The 20,440-nt window shown below is 36.8% G+C and overlaps 2 protein-coding genes and 1 non-coding gene across 3 annotated transcripts; 2 read left to right on the forward strand and 1 right to left on the reverse strand.

Moving 5' to 3' along the window:
* Window positions 1–332: 332 nt before the first annotated feature.
* Window positions 333–2,982, reverse strand: LOC103962379 (pentatricopeptide repeat-containing protein At4g22760). Its single transcript, XM_009375079.3, is given in 3 exon segments — window positions 333–512; window positions 1,074–1,420; window positions 1,422–2,982. Coding segments are annotated over 3 exon segments (1,758 nt in total). The 5' UTR covers window positions 2,808–2,982; the 3' UTR covers window positions 333–487.
* An 11,914-nt stretch (window positions 2,983–14,896) lies between these two features.
* Window positions 14,897–18,373, forward strand: LOC103962383 (methylsterol monooxygenase 1-1). The gene is made up of 5 exons (XM_009375081.3): window positions 14,897–15,384; window positions 15,855–16,177; window positions 17,363–17,510; window positions 17,603–17,635; window positions 17,953–18,373. Exons 1-5 carry the CDS (start codon window positions 15,055–15,057, stop codon window positions 18,010–18,012), a joined length of 894 nt encoding a protein of 297 aa, XP_009373356.2. The 5' UTR covers window positions 14,897–15,054; the 3' UTR covers window positions 18,013–18,373.
* Window positions 18,374–19,395: 1,022 nt separating this feature from the next.
* On the forward strand, window positions 19,396–19,468 carry TRNAK-CUU. Its single transcript has one exon. It is a non-coding gene; the product is annotated as a tRNA-Lys (tRNA).
* Window positions 19,469–20,440: the final 972 nt, after the last annotated feature.

Here is a 20,440-nt window from a genome sequence, read left to right on the forward strand (position 1 = left end):
TGTGAATCGATACGTGATTTATATTTCTTGGCTAAGTACCTAAACATGCTAACTGTTACAACCACAACAATTGCTAAAGAAGTGTCTTAAGTTTCACACTTGTGGATCACATTAAAAAACCATATAAAACTAACCATAGTACTCGATGTTAATAGATTCGTGATTGGTTTAAAAATATTACGGATTTTAGTTATGCAGCCTTACATCCGACCCACGATTAGTTTGCTGTGCACAATTTATTTCTACAACTTTTCGCATACCATACGAACAAAATTGATTAACAAGTAGTTATGCTTCATCAGTTATATAATCAAAATAAACAAATATATTAGGTTCCATCTGATAACCATTTCATCTATTACATAATTTGTATTTTTTTTTTTTCAAACTAAAAACTGAAAACTAACTTTTGAAAATAAAAAATTAATTCATATCAAACAGCTTCTTAAAATTACCATTGCGTGACCCATCAAATGAATAACAAATTCTAATCGAGCTGCCTTCTCAATCTCCTGTAAACTCAATCACCAGTAAAAGTACTTGTCAGCTGAGGACAGTCCACACGACTCATCTCCTTGTAATTTCTAAGAAAACTAACGAAAAGTCAAAAATATTTAGTTTTAATGAAGAATAACAAATAAATGTGTAGTGAATAGTACTAAAAAAAGGTAAAAATGTGATTTTTCGTTAAAAGTGAACAGTACCGAAAGTGTTTTGTTAAAACTTCCTAATTTCTAACCCGAATCCTGCCCAACTATTTTGGACGAGGATCCTCCCCAGATGCTCTTCGTGAGAGTCCCATGATCGCTTCATCGTACATCGTGTAGTTAGTTTTCGGCAAGTAATGTTTGTGTTCAATTTTAAATAAAAAAAATTCAAAATAATTTATAGCTACATGATGTACGACGAACAAACACAATAACAAAGTTATCTCCGGAATCCTTAGAAAGGGAATCCGGATAGGATCCTATTCCAACTATTTTGGCCAAAAAAATAAAAAAAATACCTTCCCAGATCATGGATGTGCATGTTACATGTTACACTCGTGATTTTGTAGTTGCATATTTACTCACATGGAATCCATCCAGCTACAGCCTGGAATCTTGGCGAACCCCTTCTTCTCCATGACTTTTCTCAATCTCCTCTCATCGTCCCATCTCGCAGCAGAAGCATAAATGTTGGCAAGAAGAACGTAATAACCGCTTTTATCAGGCTCCAACTTAAAGCAATTCCGAGCAGCAGTCTCACCAAGCTCAACATTGTTGTGTAATGAGCAAGCAAGAAGCAAAGCTCCCCAAACCCCGGCTTGAGGCTGCATTGGCATGCTTCTTATTAGCTCAACTGCTTTGTCCAACTGTCCTGCTCTGCCTAAAAGGTCGACCATGATTCCATAATGATCGCCCGATGGCTCAAGTCCATGTTACTTTCATGGAATTAAAGCATCGGTGGCCTTCTTCAACTAGACCGGCATGGTTATAGGCAGTTAGCAATCCAGTGTATGTTACCACATTGGGGCAAATGTCGGCATTTACCATATCTTCAAACAACTTGGTTGCTTCAACTGCCTTACCATTTATGCCGCATCCCAAGATCATTGCAGAATATGCAACTACATCTCTCTTTTTCAAGCCATGAAACAACTTAGATGCCCTATCAATGTCTCCGCATTTTGTGTACAAATCAACTAAAGCAGTAGCCAAATGATCATCTAATTCAATTCCGTGCTCACTCATATAGAACTCAGCCCACAACCCAAATTTCATATCTCCCAGTTGAGAACTAGCAGATATAACACTAGCCAAAGTCGTCTCATTTGGTTGAATATTCACTTCCAGTTTAAGCATCTGGTTGAACAGTTCAATGGCCTCCTTTGGTTGGCTATTTTGTGCATAGCAAGCTATCATGGCATTGAACAAGAGCACATCCCTTTCACTCATCTGATCAAAGAGTTGACGAGCGGACTCAACATTGCCGCATTTTGAGTACCCGCTAATGATCGTGATCCAAGAAACATTATTTCTTAACGGCATGGCATCAAAAATGCCTCTAGCCGATTCCACTCTTTCACATTCCACATAACCACTAATCATTGCATTCCAAGAAGCCAAACTCCTCTGTGGAATTTGTTGAAACAAGAAATATGCCTTGTCCATATTTCCCATCCTCGCATACCCCGAAACCATGGAATTCCAAGACACAACATCCTTATTTGGAATCTCATCAAACACCACCTGAGCCTCCTCCATATCCCCAGATTTCAAATACCCGGACAAAACAGAATTCCAAGAAACCACATTCTTCTCAGGCATTCTATCAAACACCTTCCGTGCAGTTTTCATGTCACCGAGTTTCGAATAGAAATCAACGAGCGCAGTTTGTACATAAACACACCCACAAAACCCAAATTTATAAACCTGGGCATGGATCGATATCCCACCCAATTCATTCAAAATCCTTGCAGATGCCCTCAGAGCAGAGGACACAGCAAAACTAGATGGGCAAAGTCCGAGCCTTTTTATCTTAAGGTAAAGAGAGAGAGCCGTTTCGTACTGGGAATGCAGAGAGAAGTAACGAATGGCGCAGCTCCATGAAAATGCATCTGGGTTTTTGAGATTGTGAAGGATTAGGTGCACGTAGCGGGCTGTAGCTGCAGAGAAGGTGAAATCTGAGTGGAGGACTTGGCGGAGCAAGAGGGTTTGGAGGTGGTGGAGGCCATTGGATATAATGGGTGCGTGAACTTGTTTGAGTTGCTTCAGGGTTAGAGATTTGTCCAGTAGAAATCTAAGATTTTGACCATTTGGATTCATCTTCTTGTTCTCTTCATGATTTACCACAATGAAGTGAGAACTTCTAGGATCGAGTTTTCAAAGCCTCCAAGTGTCTGTGAAGTTTTTACTTCCAGATAGCGGCAGGGAAGGGAATGGAAGCGCTTGGGCTGGGCGCCGAGTTAAACTTGGGTGTCCTTGGGTTGGGCCTCTGTTCGTTTTTTTGGTTTTTGGTCAAAAAAGGCGTTCTTTTGTTCTGTCTTTTTATCTGAGCAAACTTGAGTGCCTTCGGTAGTATTAGGCATCTTAGACCAACTTCAATAGTGGGTTAAAAATCAAATTACCTTCCAAAATTTCCCCCCAAACCCACTCCAACTCAAGAGGAAAATTTGGGCTAAATGCTAAATGCTAAACCAAGGTCAAATTCCCCCCAAAATTTAGCTCATAAATCAGAGTGGACTCTATCCAATATTTATCGGAATTAAAATTTTTTTAGATTAAAATGTTCATAAAATTAATTTACGATAGTCTACATATTTATTTATTTATTAAATTTAATTTAACAAAAAAAATAGCCTAAGTTCATTCTTTAATAATCCCAGACTAAAATTTTAGGCTAGAACGGTTGGAGCAGAAAAATTGTTTTTGGGCTAAAAGGTAAATTTTTCGGGCTAAAATATTTGGCTTTTAGCCCAATCATTGGAGATGATCTTAGGGAAGTTATGGATCGAAAAGGGAATAAAAAGACATTAGATAAACCAGTCCCCATATCCAATCAAACTTTTAGATGATGTAAATCACATATACATTTTTAATTTTATGTGTTACTAAACGTCATGAACGAGAATAGTTCCAAACTTCGAATACCCATACGGTAGTAAAGGAAGAAATTAGAATAATTCCACCTATTCCAAGATGATCAACTTCTTACATCAGTTTTTTGAGAAGTAAACAATTGCATTTGTAGTGGACGATCAAGCACTGTTGGAAAAGTTTCTCATGCAAGTCCAAATTTGACCAAGTGTCACTCATGATTCACGCACCATGTAAATTTAAAGAAGGAGAAGGGCCATTTACAAATACTAGGTCAAAAAAATTCCCCACAATGATTCGCAGTTTGTTCACAATGATGATAGAACCTCGACAAAGATTATTAGATGGTTGACGATGGAATGACTGACTGACTGAGTGACACTTGGCATAATATCCAAGTATATTCCTTTCGAGAGGATTTAGATCCCATCGAGAATCCTAGAGATCTTTATATTCTATCTGTTTATCGTTCATCGTGCTGTCAAAAATAATTTTGAATTTTTTTATTTAAAATTAAACACAAACAATATCTAACAAAAACGGATCACATGATATACAATAAACGGATAAGATACCAGGATCCTCATAAAGAAAATCTAGAGAGGATCCTCAAAGCATGAAGATTAACTGATATATCTCATCTGCAATCTGCTAATTAAGCAAGCTCGCATGCAATGCTAATCATTTTTGGCGCAAATCGATGTCATATATTTTGAGTAGGAGACGACAAACACAAATAAAAAGTGGTCGACTTTCTTTAATATGTTGAAGTCCACGCACCAAATCATTTGCAGGCATCACCATCGATCATCATTCGTGAAACTGAATCGTACTGATCCAATGGTGGCTGGTGGGGGCCGATCATCATTCATCATTCGTCATTCCTCACCACAATGTGGAGCTTTGGCCCATCACTAAATGATTCTATGTTTGATGCGTATATCACTTTTACTGAACAGATGGGAGTTACACAACTAGGAGAGTGATTGTCTGTTAGTATCAATCTAAATTATTTTGTTATCCAAAAAAATATATCAAAATACTGTACTTAATACATTGTCGATGTTTCAAAAAATATATATCAAGAAAGAGACATTTGAACATAAACTGTTTTTCTTTTCGAATGCCGCAACACAACATGTTATTTATGAAAAATTAATTGCTACAGTTGGATACTGAAAACACAAGAATGATTTTGAATACTGAACAGCCATGCATGCGACCAGAAAATTTCACTCTCCAGAGCTAATGACAAATGGTATTTTATTACATATGCTTCAAGTAAATGTGTACTAATGATGATTCATGACGTATGAGCAAGTTGTGTAAGCCCTAATTATTTAATCTAGACATGCTCGTGCTTCATCTTCTTTCTTAACCATTTCTTTTCTGCATATATATACATTATCAAGCAGACTCTCAATTCAACACACCGAATGAAATTATGACTGGAATAAAAGGAAAAGTTGGGTAAAAGAAAGTAAGATCATGCTTTTTCGAATAATTTTTAACTTCGTCATCGGCCGACTTCTTTTTTTCATGAAATAGTGATTCTTGCTCCTTTTCTTCTTTCAACAATGTCAGGTTTTTGCTTTATTAACCTGAATAGTTGATCATCTATCTGATTAGATGGAATCGAGTCTCCCCTTTATATATTTATCCTACGTGAATATAAGCAGCGGGGTTCAAAATCCTTGATTCACGATTTATGGTTTATGCAATCATTGAAGATTTGTATAGCGTGGTCAACCAAAGACTGTTATCATTAGTCTGTTCAAGAAAGCTCTATTGAAAAGAATACTAATTCCACACTGCCCGACTTACGCATGTTAGGGTAATGACATCACGAACGATCACTATTCCATTAGTTTCTGCTACAGAAATGTTTAAAAGAAGCCCTCGTTTCTCACTAAAAAGATGAATAAGAGATTACACCTCTTAAAAATTGTTTAAATTGTCATAAGAAACCCTAGTTTCGAAAGAAGAACAAAACAGGAAACTACCAAAGTTCTAAAAATAGCAAGAGCTTGTAGTTCTCATTCTCCACTTCTTTTCGGGCTCATTTGGTATGTAGGATTGAATGGATAACTCCCTAATTCAAGGTTGAGGTGGGAAATGAAAAAATTGCAACCAAGAGGCTAGAAGATGAATTACATAAGAAGAAAACTTAATACATTTCAATGATCTCCAAAATGGTAGGATTAGAAGGGATGAGTTTTGTTCATGTCTAATCCTCTTCTAATCTCTCCAAATGAAAATTTATTCTCTTCTACCTTTAGTGCTTTAAAATTAGAGTTATCCATTTTAATCCAATTCAACATGTCAAACCAGCCCTTCAAGTTTACTGCATCAATATATAAGGATGCATGTATCATGAGTCGTTCTTTGAGTTATATATATTATTCTTTTTCTCAAACTGAATCATACGTACATTTAGAAAAGCCTTATATTTGTTCATGACATCATTGTCTAGTTCTATTTTTCTGTTGTGGTATTGAATAACATGTTACATGATTACCGTTAAATGAATCAATTAAACTATTTAGCATCCATTCTGACGTATATTCATGTTCAAAGGGTATTGATAGCAAATAGAGAAATTATAATACAATGAGAATTGCCTACTCCAAAATAAGAAAATCAAACAAATATCATGACATGGATGCATATCTTTGTAAAATCCTGGGTTGTGTTGTGCCTATATATATATATATATATATATATATATATATTAGGGAACTGTACGTAGAAATATAATATAAATTGGAAGTTTGTTTGTTTCCATAAGAACAGGATCTTGCTTCGTTGTTTATCACGACCTCCCCTTGTTTACTGACATGGGAAACTGCCAAAAGGAGACGAGGTCGTATGGTTTGCAGTGTCACATACATATTGAATATTTAGATGCAGAGAATGTATGTGTGGATATTATCAGCGTTAGACTCTGAAATTGACACGACTCTTTAGCCGTAATTAATTTTAACGTCGCTTGTCTATGTAGATTAGGAGAAATATCTTCAAAATCTACCTAAGTTACGGCACCTTCGTCAAAGAGGATCTTCGATGTAAACATGATATTGTGTCATCTTTTATTAGAACTACATCATGATTTGATTCTCCTTCTCAAGATATGTAGGCAGTCCCATTTGTATTCAATCACACCCTCATCAAACCTTCATTCTTTTATAAAATAAGCATTTAAGTTTGATTATCACACGACTTTTGTCTATTCGTTCGCACTTTTTTTCTTTTTTGCGGTGCAGGAAATCCTCAATATCCCAAATAACACATAGCTTTGAAACTCTACATAAATGCGAGTCTAAAATTTCAAAGTGATAGTGTCACGCCCCAATCTCGAGATACGTCCAAAATCGACACATGACGTCACCACATACCTGTCCATCTTTTTCATGCCTCGGCTCCAAGACATGACCAAAATGCAAATCAATGGGCCAATAGTTTGGTAACTTTTCTTTTATCACATGGATGCATCTAACATTCGTGTTAGACTGCCTATGTACCCAAAGACGGGATCAAGCCATTCGTGGTTCACCCTTTTGTTAAACTCCAACATTTCTCATGGTACTTCCTAGTAGAAAATCATGTAGCTCTAGAATTTCTCAAAGGAACTCAACAAGCATGACTCACTAGATTCAAATCTACATAACAAAACCATATAACAACTAGTATAGTCATTTCGTCAATCACATATGTCACAATGTTTTCTAACACACTTCCACAATCAATAACACATAACATTTCAATGAACCAACGATGCACAATATTAACCTTTAACCACATTAATCAATCAATCCGATAAAAATAAAATCCATTCATAAACTATACTTTACAAAATTTATAAAGAAACTAGTTGGAAATCCTAAAGTAATCACACCAACATCTACCGTCTTGTCTAAATCGGTTCTCAAAGATTCTCAAATCTTTCGTTCACGAATATGCCGAAGCCTACACTCTTAAGTTTCTGCATTCTAGATCGACCTAAAAGAACTGTTAAGATTTCTAGGGATTTAGTTCCCAACCAACTCAATGGAATTGAATAGAAAGAGAGATTTTGGACTATTCAATGGAATCCAACTCTAGAATGCTTACGGTCTCCCAATGAGGATTAACCAAGTAGGATCATAGGCACACATCCAATATTGTGATCCCCCATCATGAATAAAACAAGCAGAGTCACGCCTACAATGTGTATGGTCCCTCAATGCGAATTGACCAAGTAAGACCTTATGCATGTATCAAATGGTGGGGTCTCTCAATGCAAATTAACTAAGCAGGAACACCCCATAAGCACATGTAACCAAGTAGCTAGTGACCCTCTAATGCGGATTAACAAAGTAGAGTCACCCTTAGAATGCATATGGTCCCTAATGCGGATTAACCAAGTAGGACCATAGGTATGCACCCAATAGTGTGGTCCCATAATGTGGATTGACCAAGTAGGACCACCTATGGGAAACAAGGTAACCAAATAGGCAGCAACCCCCCAATGCGGATTAACCAAGAAGAGTCACCCCTATAATGCGTATGGTCCTCTAATGTAGATTAACCAAGCAAAACCATAAGCATGTGTTAAATGGTGTGGTCCCTAATACGGATTAACCAAGTAAAACCATCCATGTACCACATTGCTACATGATTTTGTTATATCATACACATTATACATCTGATATCATGCATTATACATTAATCCAACACGAACCACAGTTGTAAGCGCACACACCATCAATTACACATGACTAACCAAAGGTCATGTCATACAGACATATAAGTTCTACTAAATACTTCTAATTCAATGCTCATCTTTTCATATTATCAATTGCGACATATCATTTATACCATATAGAAGTTCAATAATCACGTAAATTTCAGTAAGGTGCTACTCACACACAAACCGAATCACACATCCCTCAGGATGGCTCACTGACCAAGATAGGCCCACCCCAAATATCTAGTAATATTAATTTTAGTATTTAAGAACAATTCATAACATTTTGACCAAAAGTCAACCCTCGGTCAACCTAAATGTTGTCCACGGTACAATCAATAACCCTTGTAATCCAATCTGAATGATCCATATGTCAAATTTTCGATTAACAAATTATTATAGTCTTCAAATAATACACACATCAACATACAATAATTTCGTGGCGATCGAACGGTTGGATTGTAGTATCAATAACTTTAGTAATCCAATCCGAAAAATCCGTACGTTAAATATCCGATCCGTAAATTCCTATGATCCTTAAATAATACACACATCAACATCCTATAATTCCGTGATGATGGCGGTCGGATCTTCGTTTACTACAACGATTATGGGGTAGCCATTTACAAAACTAAGGCCAAACAATGAAATCACATCAAATAGATGTCAAAATTGAATTCAGGGCATCGAAATTAGTCAAGAAAGGCATAGTCGTATCTCTGGCCGCAAAGGTTTCTAGAGAACGGAAACTGGAATTTTTTACTATTTCTAAATTTCACCAAATTTTACAATAATGTATGTCGATTAAGGTCGTAGGTGCCCAAAATTTTCGAAGCTCGCCATGCCTTCGTCGTAGGCTTGATGATTGTGAAATTGGTCGAGTTTTACACCTGGGAGGAAAGGCTACAAGACCCAAGTTTATGCACCAGCATGCTCGTTGTTGAAAACAAGCACATAACCTGTGGTTTTAGGTTGTCCTAAACTTTCAAGCTATACTTAATCCTCTACAGTGGTAATTGGTTAAAATGGATATGAGGGACTAATTGGGCTCGATGAAAAGAATTCGTCGTCGTCAGCCTTATTGTCATTGGTGTCGGAATTGAAAATTACAATCAGGTCAGGTAAGGTGGACATGTTTCCCGATCTGAGTTTGCAAAAATGAATGGTTTCTGTGAAGTCTAGAATTATTGTTTGACTTTCCTTGTCAAATCTTGTCAATTGTACGTTACATGCTCTAGATAGATTTAGGGTTCAATATCACTTTTGGGGTCTTGCTGCTGGAAATACTCTCTCAAGAGCTTAACTTCACATCAAAGATTTGTTCATACATGTGCATTTCATGCTAATATTTCCAGTTCATTATGTCTAGGTGGTTCTGTCTCGTCAAAATTTCCCGCTGCTTTCAAGTTTGTTGGGCACATACTTTAAGACAACCCGCATAAGTCAACTAACACCTTTTTTCCGAAAGTGATTTTTAACCCTAGATCTTTCCTTATTGTTTGTGGAATTGACACGTGTATATTTTGGTTCCCGTTCTTGTCTGAATCCTCAAGCCCTCTTTAAAAGCTGAATCTCAAGTTCATTTGTTTTTTAGGCTGAAAATTTTTTAGAGCTTTGTTTTTCATCTCCATCTCAAATCTCCTATGAGCATCAAACATATTTTATGGGTAATGTTCTTCCTTGAATATTTATAAATCTATCTTTGAAATTGCCTACTTAAATCTTCATATATGCTCTTTTGTTTTGGCTAGGAAGTTTGCTTTAAAAAAAAAAAAAAAAAAAAAATTAGTGTTTTTAGCTTTGAGCTACCTCTTGTGTTCTTCATTGAAACCCTAGCCACAAAACCATGGTCATGCACCAAAAACCCAATCATTGCATATTAGGGCAACATTGTATTCATGGTGTCATTTTAATTTGGTGGTTAAGTTCTTGAAGTTTCAAAGCTTTAAATTGATCTCATTTTCGGATTCACGTCAGTTTCTTCCTTTAACTGTTTGACTAAAGAAACAACTAGTCATTGAATCCAGATTGCACACTATCATCATTTTCATATCATGTGCATTTGTTGGTGTTGGTCTCAGTGCCACAAGGTGAAGAGTTCAAGAGGAGCTGTCATCTTGTAAAGACTGGAGACGACTCTATTTTAGTGCAACAAGGTGAAGAGCTCAGGGGAAGCTGCCACTTCTTGAAGACCGAAGGAATTCTTCTCGTGTAAGGCAAGGTTGCACAAAGGTAAAACTGCTCCGTAGACTAGGTCTAGGAATTGAGCTTTGCTTGGTACTTTGTAAGAATCTTGTTTACACTAGTAGATTGGACTTAGTGGAGAGTCTCCGATTTTTAACCCAGAGGTGGGTTTTCTGGCCAAAAAATTATTGAGTTCTTTGTCTCTTAAACTTAACCTCATATGTTATTTACTTGCATATATTTCATGCATCCTATGAATTGTTATCTGATATGTGTTAGAGACTAAGTTTACATAGCATATATATATATATATATATATATGAGTAATGAACTGAATTGTTGTTGACTATGATAACTTGTAGGGAACTAAGTTTGATTTGTAGATTTGCATTTGATTAACTGACAAATATGTAATTAGTTGACAGGTGAGCTTGACTAGTCAATCCAGCATACTTTAATTCATAATTTCTTTGTCATTGTTGTTTACATAATGAACTGCTATGTAAATGTGTTCAATTTTAAAATTATTATTGTGAAACTAATCTAGGCAGACTTTGATTAGTTGAACGTGTTGGTCAGTTAAGATTTGTTCTTGCGACTACACTTTATATCACTGACTAACTTGTAACTAGTTGACTAGCTCATTTGATTAGTCTACTATGCAAAGTTAAATTTTTATTTGCAGGATATTTTGCCTAGTACTTAATTTCAGTTTTCGTTTTTGCAACCTACTCCTCCAAAAATTTAGGGGCCACCTTGCTATTTATTGTAAGTCTTGGTGAAAAGACCAAATTGCCTTATAACTTAAATCACTTCTAACTTCTTCATTTCAACTTTGAATTAAGCGTAGTTTGCGCCTACATGCTCGTGAAATTGATTTATATCCAAAATTACTAAGAATGACATTGAAAGGTCTACGTATTTTAAATGACTAATTACAAAAATTCAAACTTTGTAAATGAGTAAATAAAACTCTAAAATTGAGGAAAATAAAATAATTCGTGACAATACGAAATACGTAAAACTAAATAGTGAAATTTGAGGACGGGATTTCACAGATAGTGATAGAGGAGTCTCTTAGGCCATCTCCAACCGAAGGGTTTAGAGGGCCGAAAATAGCCTGAAAACCGTCTCCAACCGAGGGCTAGGCCAGAGGGATGTGGAATCTGAGAGGGCCCCACGGAATCGGAGAGGGCTGGCTGCATGCAGTTAGGCAGCTAACCCGGGGCTGGCCAGAAAAATCATCTTTCCTGTCAGTTATAACCGACAGGAATATGTTTATATTATTTAATATAAATGTATTCATGTCGGTTAATGCTCAAGAAAAAAAATCAAATGCAATTCGTCGTTTTTAAATATAAGTTGTAGTTTTCAAATTGAAGTTGTTGGATTTGAATTTAAGTTGTTGTAGTTTTTAAATTTAAATAATAAATTATGTTTGGGCCTTTGGCCCTCGGTTGGAGACAGTTTTTTGTGACAGGGCTAAAACGAGCCATATGGCCCTTTGGCCCTCGGTTGGAGACGGAGGCAAATATGGCCATGTACTGTTCATTAAAATATTAATATCTTGGAGGGCTAGAGGGCTAAAACGAGCCCTCTGGCCCTTGGTTGGAGATGGCCTTATAACCCATTATGTAGTGTTTCTGGTTAGCAGTTTAGGAGCTCGATACATATTCAACGCGGTTACGATGGGCGGACTACGGACACGAAAACATGGCCCCTTGATTCGGAAGTTCCAATACATCATCCGGCTTCTCGAAAGATTATGCAACCTAAGGGTTGTGGGTTATAACATTCAAACCTGGGCTCTACGCCATTCAAGGGAATAATCAAAAGGGTGATTCGGAAATCATCCAAGTAGTGGCTCTGAACTTCGACCCTAAGTACGATTACTTCTATCCTAGACTAAAGTACTAAGCTAAGTACATTTTGTGGTGATCTCATGCCTAAGAAAGCCCAAATGAGGCATCTAGACTAGGAAATGCTCAAGAGGAATTTTATTCCAGTGGAACTCTAATACACGGAAATACCTTAGCCAAGTCAGCTAACTTTAGTCCAGTCGAAAACGCTCAAGTTCAACGCATATACGGTCTGAAAAAATGATTCCAAAGTGTTTTCGACCCACAAGCAAGCAACCAAGTCCCTTGCAAACTTTCATTTAAGATTCACTAAGGATGAACACGTAATTTTCACTAAGAAGAAAACCCATTCTTGGTAACAAGTTGCGAGTATTAAAATCCTCACAGAATAAGGCAAGTGAACAAACAAATGGGCATAAAGTCATGCTTGAAGAATTTTTTTTTGCCACACTTAGATTAATCTTCTGCAAGTGTTATCAACTATACTTACTTAGTGAATGAAGCAACTCAAACATGTCAAAATTGACATTAAGTTTCAGGGATCATTCCGGACAAGACTCGTCCCTTTTTCATTCTTAATTTGATCATGCATCAAAGCAAGTTTCGGAGCAAAAGATTTTCCATGGGTCATAGACTGATGCTAGAGTAAGGTAGCACTCCGATTATCGCACTGAAAACCTTTATAAACACTAAGTTTGGGAGATAACATTTTTCGCATTCAATGCTATCGAGGGTGGCTTAGATCTCTTCTCGGGCCTACAAGCTTATTCATATTTGGCTTCGTTATTTATTACCCTAAAGTTAATTTACTCCAGAAAGATTAGCGAATTAAATTATATTTTACGTTAAGGAATCAAAGGATGAAAAGTCCTAAATACTTTACTCCAACAAGATTAACAATTTGTGTAAATAACACTGAATTGAATATGTGAACATATGTTTATTACATAGAATAACCAAAGTCCCATGAATATGGCAAATGAGTACAAATTTGAGGGAAACACGCTCTCATCCCTAACACAAAATTTCTCTAAGAAGAGTGGACTCTTCCTTTCCCAACGGAGATGTTAGTCATTCTAGCTTGCCTATCTCACTTTATGAGGATGTCGAGAGGGCTTCAATGAAGAAGAACCTGCTCAAGAATCGTGACACTTTGTTGTAGATGAACGTGCATGTGAAGCCTGGCAGGAGGATGTTGCTTTTAGTTATGGAGCATAGTATGAAAGCTAAGAAACCAAATAAAGGAAAGGAATTCACTTTTGAAAGGTAGTTCACCCTTATTCCATTTAGTAATTCTTGATAACAACAAATAAGGGTATTGCAAGTTTCTTGGTTGTACTCTGATCATCAGAGGCTTAAAGTGAAGAATGGGTTGAAGAGGTGAAGCTCAAGAACTGAGGCAAGCTATGTTAATAAGAAATATGGAAAAGAAGAGTTAGAGGAAGAGGAAAAAAATATGTGCTATTTATAGAAGAACTCAAGAATAATCATACCATTGAATTTGGAATGCCTTGCCTCGAGATTTGTGTGTAAGAAGGTCAGCCACTCGGTAATACAAAGAGCCATCTCTTCTTGTGTGCAAGTAACATAGCACCCCTCATCATTATTGTCTTGATTTCACAACTTCCAGCCATATGTCGAATCTGGAACGTCTCAATTACTTTGCAACAGTAACAAAATCGGATTGCCACGTGTCAAAAGAATCTCAAACGGTATGTATTTTCGATTTACTTTGAAAGGCATGGTCTTTGGATAACTATCGCAATTGTGGGACCATGATTTTCCAAGGGTGGAGTAAAATGGATATATGAATGCCTCAGAAGTCTGGTCATAGACTAAATAGCTTTAAACTGATTGGATTGCACAAACGGATGAGCAATGCCACAATCATCCTGTTCTGAATAAGGGGGCGAAGTCCGTCAACTTCGCTAAGGTTGAGCATTCTTGTTCTTCAAGGTATGGAAGCTTGATCTGGTATGGAATAAGCAAGGTTTTCTATATTCTTGGGATTCCTACAATCTATGGATTTGGTGTGTGCCGCAAGCAATCATACTCCTAAGAGAATGCAATATCTACTCCTAGATATTCTCTAGGATTTCCTGGTTTAATACTGATTCTATATTCTAAAAGGGCTCCATCTTCGTATAAATACACATCACATAGTATATTCTCTTGCCTACTGTTTGTGTCTCATAACTGCTTAGTAACTTGACCATCAAAGAGTTTTTGGCCAGCCACCGGTGCCAAGGTTACTTTACGGTTGTTTACTGTTTTACAAGTAGTCGAGTTTGTGCATCTCTTTCTTGCACGGTGGTGTGTAAATTTTGTTCCAATGTCACTCTTTTACATTATCATTTTAGTTATAAACGAAAGACAAAAGTCTCAAATTTTCACCGCTATTTTAAAATTAGTAAATATAACATATATCACATTTACAGATCATATTTAAATTAGAAAATACTACCAGCTAGTTTGGATAATTATCACCTCTGTCAATGCTGTCGTGTTGTGTGCTGCGCTTTTCTCTCCGGTCGTTTAAAAGTTCGCGCATATTTTAACCAATATAACCCCCTCCACCACATTCCACAGCATCTAAGCGTGCCTAGTCCCTCCATCTCTGTCTCTCTCTCTCTCTCCTCAACCCTCAGCTCATCACCGCCGCCATTGATTTCGATTATACTCTGCCGACCACCGCCGTCATCACCCAATGATGCCCTACCAGACCATCGAGGAGGCCTCGGCGGCTTTGGGCCGAAACCTCACCTTCGCCGAGACACTGTGGTTCAACTACTCTGCGTCCAAGTCCGATTATGTCCTCTACTGCCACAACATTCTCTTCCTCTTCGCCGTCTTCTCCCTCGTCCCTCTCCCTCTGGTTTTCATGGAGGTTCTCAGATGGGGCGGCCTCGACCGCTACAAGATCCAGCCCAAAGTCCGATTGCCCTTCTCTGACATGTTGAAATGCTACAAGGACGTTATGTGGATGTTCTTTTTCATCGTCGGCCCTCTCCAGCTCGTCTCTTACCCTTCAGTCCAGGTTCGAATTTTATCAATCAATTTCAATCTGCGATTTTGTCGAGTTTGGGTTCGCGGGGTTTGGGAAAAATGTTAAATTTGTGGAATTCGTTTGCTGGGTTTTGAGAATTTGTGGAATCGCGTGTGGGGCTTTATAAAAAATTGGATTTTCGGATTTGGGTTTGCTGGATTCTGTAAAATATTGAATTTGTGGAATTGGGGTTTGCGTGGTTGTGAAGAATGTCGAATTGGGTTTTAAAATATTGGGTTAGTTCCTTATATATTAAGTCTTTTTTTACAGGTTTTGTGTTAGGGAATTTAGGGGGTTTTACATTCTGCGTAAAACGCAAGGAATGTGAATTTTTGAGAAAATTTGATGAGATCATTGTTCTCTCCTCAGCTACCTCTGAAAAATTGTTCTCTCCTCAGCTACCTGTTATGGTTTCTGTTTTTGTACATTTATGAATATGACTAGGTTCTGTTTACAAGCAGATGATCGGGATTCGAACAGGATTGCCATTGCCGTCTGGATGGGAGATGCTTTCCCAGTTGTTAGTTTATTTCTTGGTAGAAGATTATACCAACTACTGGATCCACAGATTTTTGCATAACAAATGGGGGTACGAGAAAATCCATCGAGTTCACCATGAGTACACTGCTCCAATTGGATTTGCAGCGCCATATGCGCATTGGGCTGAGATTTTGATCCTCGGCATCCCATCTTTTCTTGGTCCGGCCATGGTTCCTGGCCACATGGTCACATTCTGGTCGTGGATAGCATTGCGGCAGATTGAGGCCATAGAAACACACAGCGGGTACGCATGCTACTTTTTTTTTTCGCGATTCCTTTTCTTCTTTTGCTATTGTGACTTAATGATGATAGCTTTTGAATTCCTTTCATTTCTTTTTCTAATAGAATTCTATGCTAGGTACTTTACATCTAAAGGATCTTAAATAGTGCCTTAACTTTTTAATGATGGGGCCCAAGATCAGTACAATAATGGCTTTTACTCCTAAACTTTTATTATGTAATTTATTGCTTTTTATATATTCAGTGGACCTTCTATATGGATTGATTTGGCAAAATTAATCATTTGGTTTACCAATAAACATTTTGGGGCAGAAAAGCAAAAACTTTGAATGTTGGTCAATGACTCGGTAATGGCTAGTTCAGCACCATGACAGTTGTAAGACTTCCTTCTTGTGATTGATTCTCCTGCCAACTCTGGAATCTATAAATGGAGATTCCATGAGTTAACCACCTGAACTTTTGTGATATTCCGGTTCTATTGTCATGTCTAAATGCATCGCCAAGCTTTTGTACAAAGTACAAACGCTGCGAGTATTTGGTTATTTTTTAGAGGAAGTATATGTGTACTTTGAACTTCCTTCATACCACTTTAGAGAGACACGGGAAAGGGCTGATACAAAGAAAAAGGCCTTCGACGGACTGCGTTAGTTGTTTCTGATCATAGCTGCATGTTGTGGGTTCCTGTAATGTTGAAATTATTCCAGTATTAGGAGGTAATTACAGATCTAAAACAAAAAAATTGAAAAGCAATATTTTGAAAGGACTAAACTTAATGACAAAGGACACATGAAGATTTACCCCTGGGTAATGTGGGTTAAGGCTAGAGAATTGCATTAGTGAGGTTTCTGCCATCTTATAGGTGCGGTGCTTGTTGATAAAGAGCTAGTTCAGTCACATAGGTACCACACTGTTATTTTTGTGGGTTAGTTGAGGAGGAAGCCTCTGTTTATGTGCTCGTTAAGACTGCTACAATATATGAATCCAGGTAGCCTCTTGGATGGCATGTCCATCCTAAATTTAAATGCGATGACTTCTTCCAAACTGTTCGTTTTTATGTTTGTTTGAGGAAGCACAAGAATTACAGTTTTTCCTAACTTCTACTCTTTGTATCCTTGATGTGTGTATCCTCTGAACTGAGAATTTGACAACTATATGCGGAGCAAGTTTTAATCTAGGATTTTTCATACAGTTATGACTTCCCCTGGACTCCCACAAAGCATATCCCATTTTATGGCGGTGCTGAGTATCATGATTACCATCATTATGTTGGAGGACAAAGCCAGAGTAATTTTGCTTCAGTGTTCACCTATTGTGATTACATTTATGGAACAGACAAGGTAAAATACTATCTTGACACGGTGTACGCTTGTCTAATGATGTTAACTGCTAATTGATTTGGCAATCATTAACACTTGATCGATTTCAACAGGGATATCGGTACCAGAAGAAGATCCTTAAGAAGGTAAGCCTACAGAACTTTTTCTGATTAGATTGTCATTACTATGGAATCTTGGTGGTTGCGGTCTTAGTTGTTGAACAAATGGGAATCAAGATTTTGATTGATATAGCTCAACATGTATATATTTTTCACTAAATAGTACCGGTGAGTTTTGTACTCGGGTGGATTTAGTAAGTGGATTTGGTTTCGCTTCTAGATACCCCAACAATGCACTATATATCACCACCAGATGTGAAATTGGATTAGTGTGCCGCGTCTTGTATTTTGTGCCTGCATTTGTTTCTTCCTTCCTTCTAATTACTCTTGGTGATCTACTACAGTTGAACGAGGAACCTGCTGGTGTCCAAAATGAAGGCTCCATAGATTTTAAAACTGATTAGCTTCGAGACTGCGTAACCTTGTCTGCAGAAAGGCCCTTTCGGTATCATTCTCACTGGTGACAACTCTCCGAAACCTCTGATATCAAGTTTACATCACTATGCTAGGGTGCTAAAACAGAACCTGTAGTGACTCGGGTGCGGAATAACTCTGGGATTTTCAGAGTGGTGATTTCGGGTAGCTCGAGGGGCGGAATTGAAAATTACTAGATTGTAAGGTGCACAGTTGAGACGTGTGTTTTTTGCATTTTGTTCAGTTCTAATCGTTTTATGAACTTGTACGTGGTTTGTGGTTTTGAAATTAATTGTCATTGGTTAACTGTAAGTGACATCCAATCGAAAACACTGCTGAAAGGGTTTGTCATGGCAAGGGATTTTCATAGTGCTTCGGAGTATGGGATACTTTGGTTTTTTAAATCTTCGTTCAAAAGTACAAAAATCTTAATCCCACTTCCGAGCCAGATCTAACTACTAACTTGGTTGTGGTACTATTTGATCCAAGTTTCTTGCAACTGTACATGGAGTTTGTTATGTCAATCATAACCACGGGCGTCCTAAATTTTCTCTAACCAAAATCCTATTCAATTTGGGGGTTTTAATAGACCGCGTCTGTAGGATCTAGTAACATTCTCGCGTGTAAATTTGGGCCTAATCAAATTGATTGCTCTAGGCGTAACAGTTTATGTATTTATTTTTTTGCACCTCGAAACTTAACTTTTATAATTTAAATAATACTCAAATATCACTTGATAGAATAATGATGGTGTGTTTACAAGTGCTTTTAAAATGATTAAAAGCATTTTGTTGTGAAAATATTTTTGGAACTAATTCTTAGGAAAAATGCAGGTGAATCCTTAAAAAAAAAAAAAAAAAAAAAAAAAAAAAACACTTGAAATGGTTCCTGAAGGCACTTCAAGTTCTTTTGGAACATAAAAACATTTTCTATATAAACGCTTTTAGTCAATTTAAAAACACTTCCAAACGAGCTACTTAGTACTTGTAAGTGAGAGATCTTAGGTTCAATTCCTGAAGGCACTTCAAGTTCTTTTGGAACATAAAAACATTTTCTATATAAACGCTTTTAGTCAATTTAAAAACACTTCCAAACGAGCTACTTAGTACTTGTAAGTGAGAGATCTTAGGTTCAATTCTGGCCACATGCGAATTTAAACCAACCCATTGTGAGGTTTAGCCTACTCCCTTTCCCTTAGTGTAGATAATATCGTTTGCTAAAAAAATAAAATAAAATAAAAACATTTACAAACGAGTCTTAAATAACAATAATCTCATTGTGTTTGGTGGCCATATCACATAAGAAATAAATGAATGTGATATGTAATGGTGTGACATCGTAAAATAGGCAATGGTGGATATAGGTCAGTAACAGCCCGTCTAGCTCAGCTGGTAGAGCGCAAGGCTCTTAACCTTGTGGTCGTGGGTTCGAGCCCCACGGTGGGCGATTTTGCCTTTTTATAACTAGTTTCTTGAAAATCAAAATAATTTGTGTTTAGGTTTTTATGTTTTTTTATTCTTCTATTTGAAAGTGGAATAATATTTCTGTAGTGAAAGTAATATAATGTTCTTCACCTTTTCTACCTTTCTTTTCTACATTCTCATACCATCTTCTCGTCCTATACTTCGTTAAATCATAGGAATCGCTTTTATTCCAAGCTTCTTTTTAAGGGTCGTTTCCATTCAAAGAACTAAGCAAATCCAAAATTCTTTTTGTCATTTGTTGCTATCAAATAAATAAAAATGCATTCATTAAACACTAAAACATCACATTGTTAATCAAAGAGTTAATTGATTTTCAAACTGGTTGATTTTTCGCTAGAATAATCTTAAAGAATGACCTTCAAAATGAATGGCTTTGATTATCATAAAACATTGTAGAAAGGGAAAATAACTATATATAAAAAAAATGTACAAACAGAAGGTTGCTAATATTTCTCAAAGTAAAAAATGATTTTCGCACACTCCTTTTAGTCTCTTACGCATTCCTGTTCAACATTGACGGTTGATTTCGTTTGATTTATTCTATATGATGGCTACAAATAAAGATGATTGTGTAAAAAGCTAAAAATATTATGAGAAAATCACTTACTAATCAAAATTGCATTTCCATCCCAACTAACCACAGTGATCCACATCAAACAAGTCTAACTGGCTCATTGCATTTTCATGATAGATTGAACAAGGCCCATAATTAACAACCAAATTAGCCTATTACGTGGGTATCTTCTATAAAAAAAAAAGGACATCTTAATTTGGTGGTTAAGAAGACCATCCAATCGGCTGCCATTCCAGTGATAGAGATGAAAGTTATCCTTATATTACGGTGTAAATTCGATCCTATTGGTTCCTTGATTTAATATTTAATCTAACAAATCTATCGTGTAAAATAAAAAAAAGAAAAAGAAATAGATAATCC

This window comes from the organism of the source record quoted next, unplaced genomic scaffold (genome assembly GCF_019419815.1).
Source record: "Pyrus x bretschneideri cultivar Hongxiangsu unplaced genomic scaffold, Pyrus_bretschneideri_v1 Contig14, whole genome shotgun sequence".
In the NCBI taxonomy this organism is placed as follows: Eukaryota; Viridiplantae; Streptophyta; class Magnoliopsida; order Rosales; family Rosaceae; genus Pyrus; species Pyrus x bretschneideri.

Bases quoted from the DNA above. Each gene is read 5' to 3' on its own strand.
- LOC103962383 (XM_009375081.3), top strand. From the start codon at position 15,055: ATGATGCCCTACCAGACCATCGAGGAGGCCTCGGCGGCTTTGGGCCGA. The intron at 16,178-17,362 runs GTACGCATGCTA...TTTTTCATACAG, and splicing joins GCCATAGAAACACACAGCGG to TTATGACTTCCCCTGGACTC. The intron at 17,511-17,602 runs GTAAAATACTAT...CGATTTCAACAG, and splicing joins ACATTTATGGAACAGACAAG to GGATATCGGTACCAGAAGAA.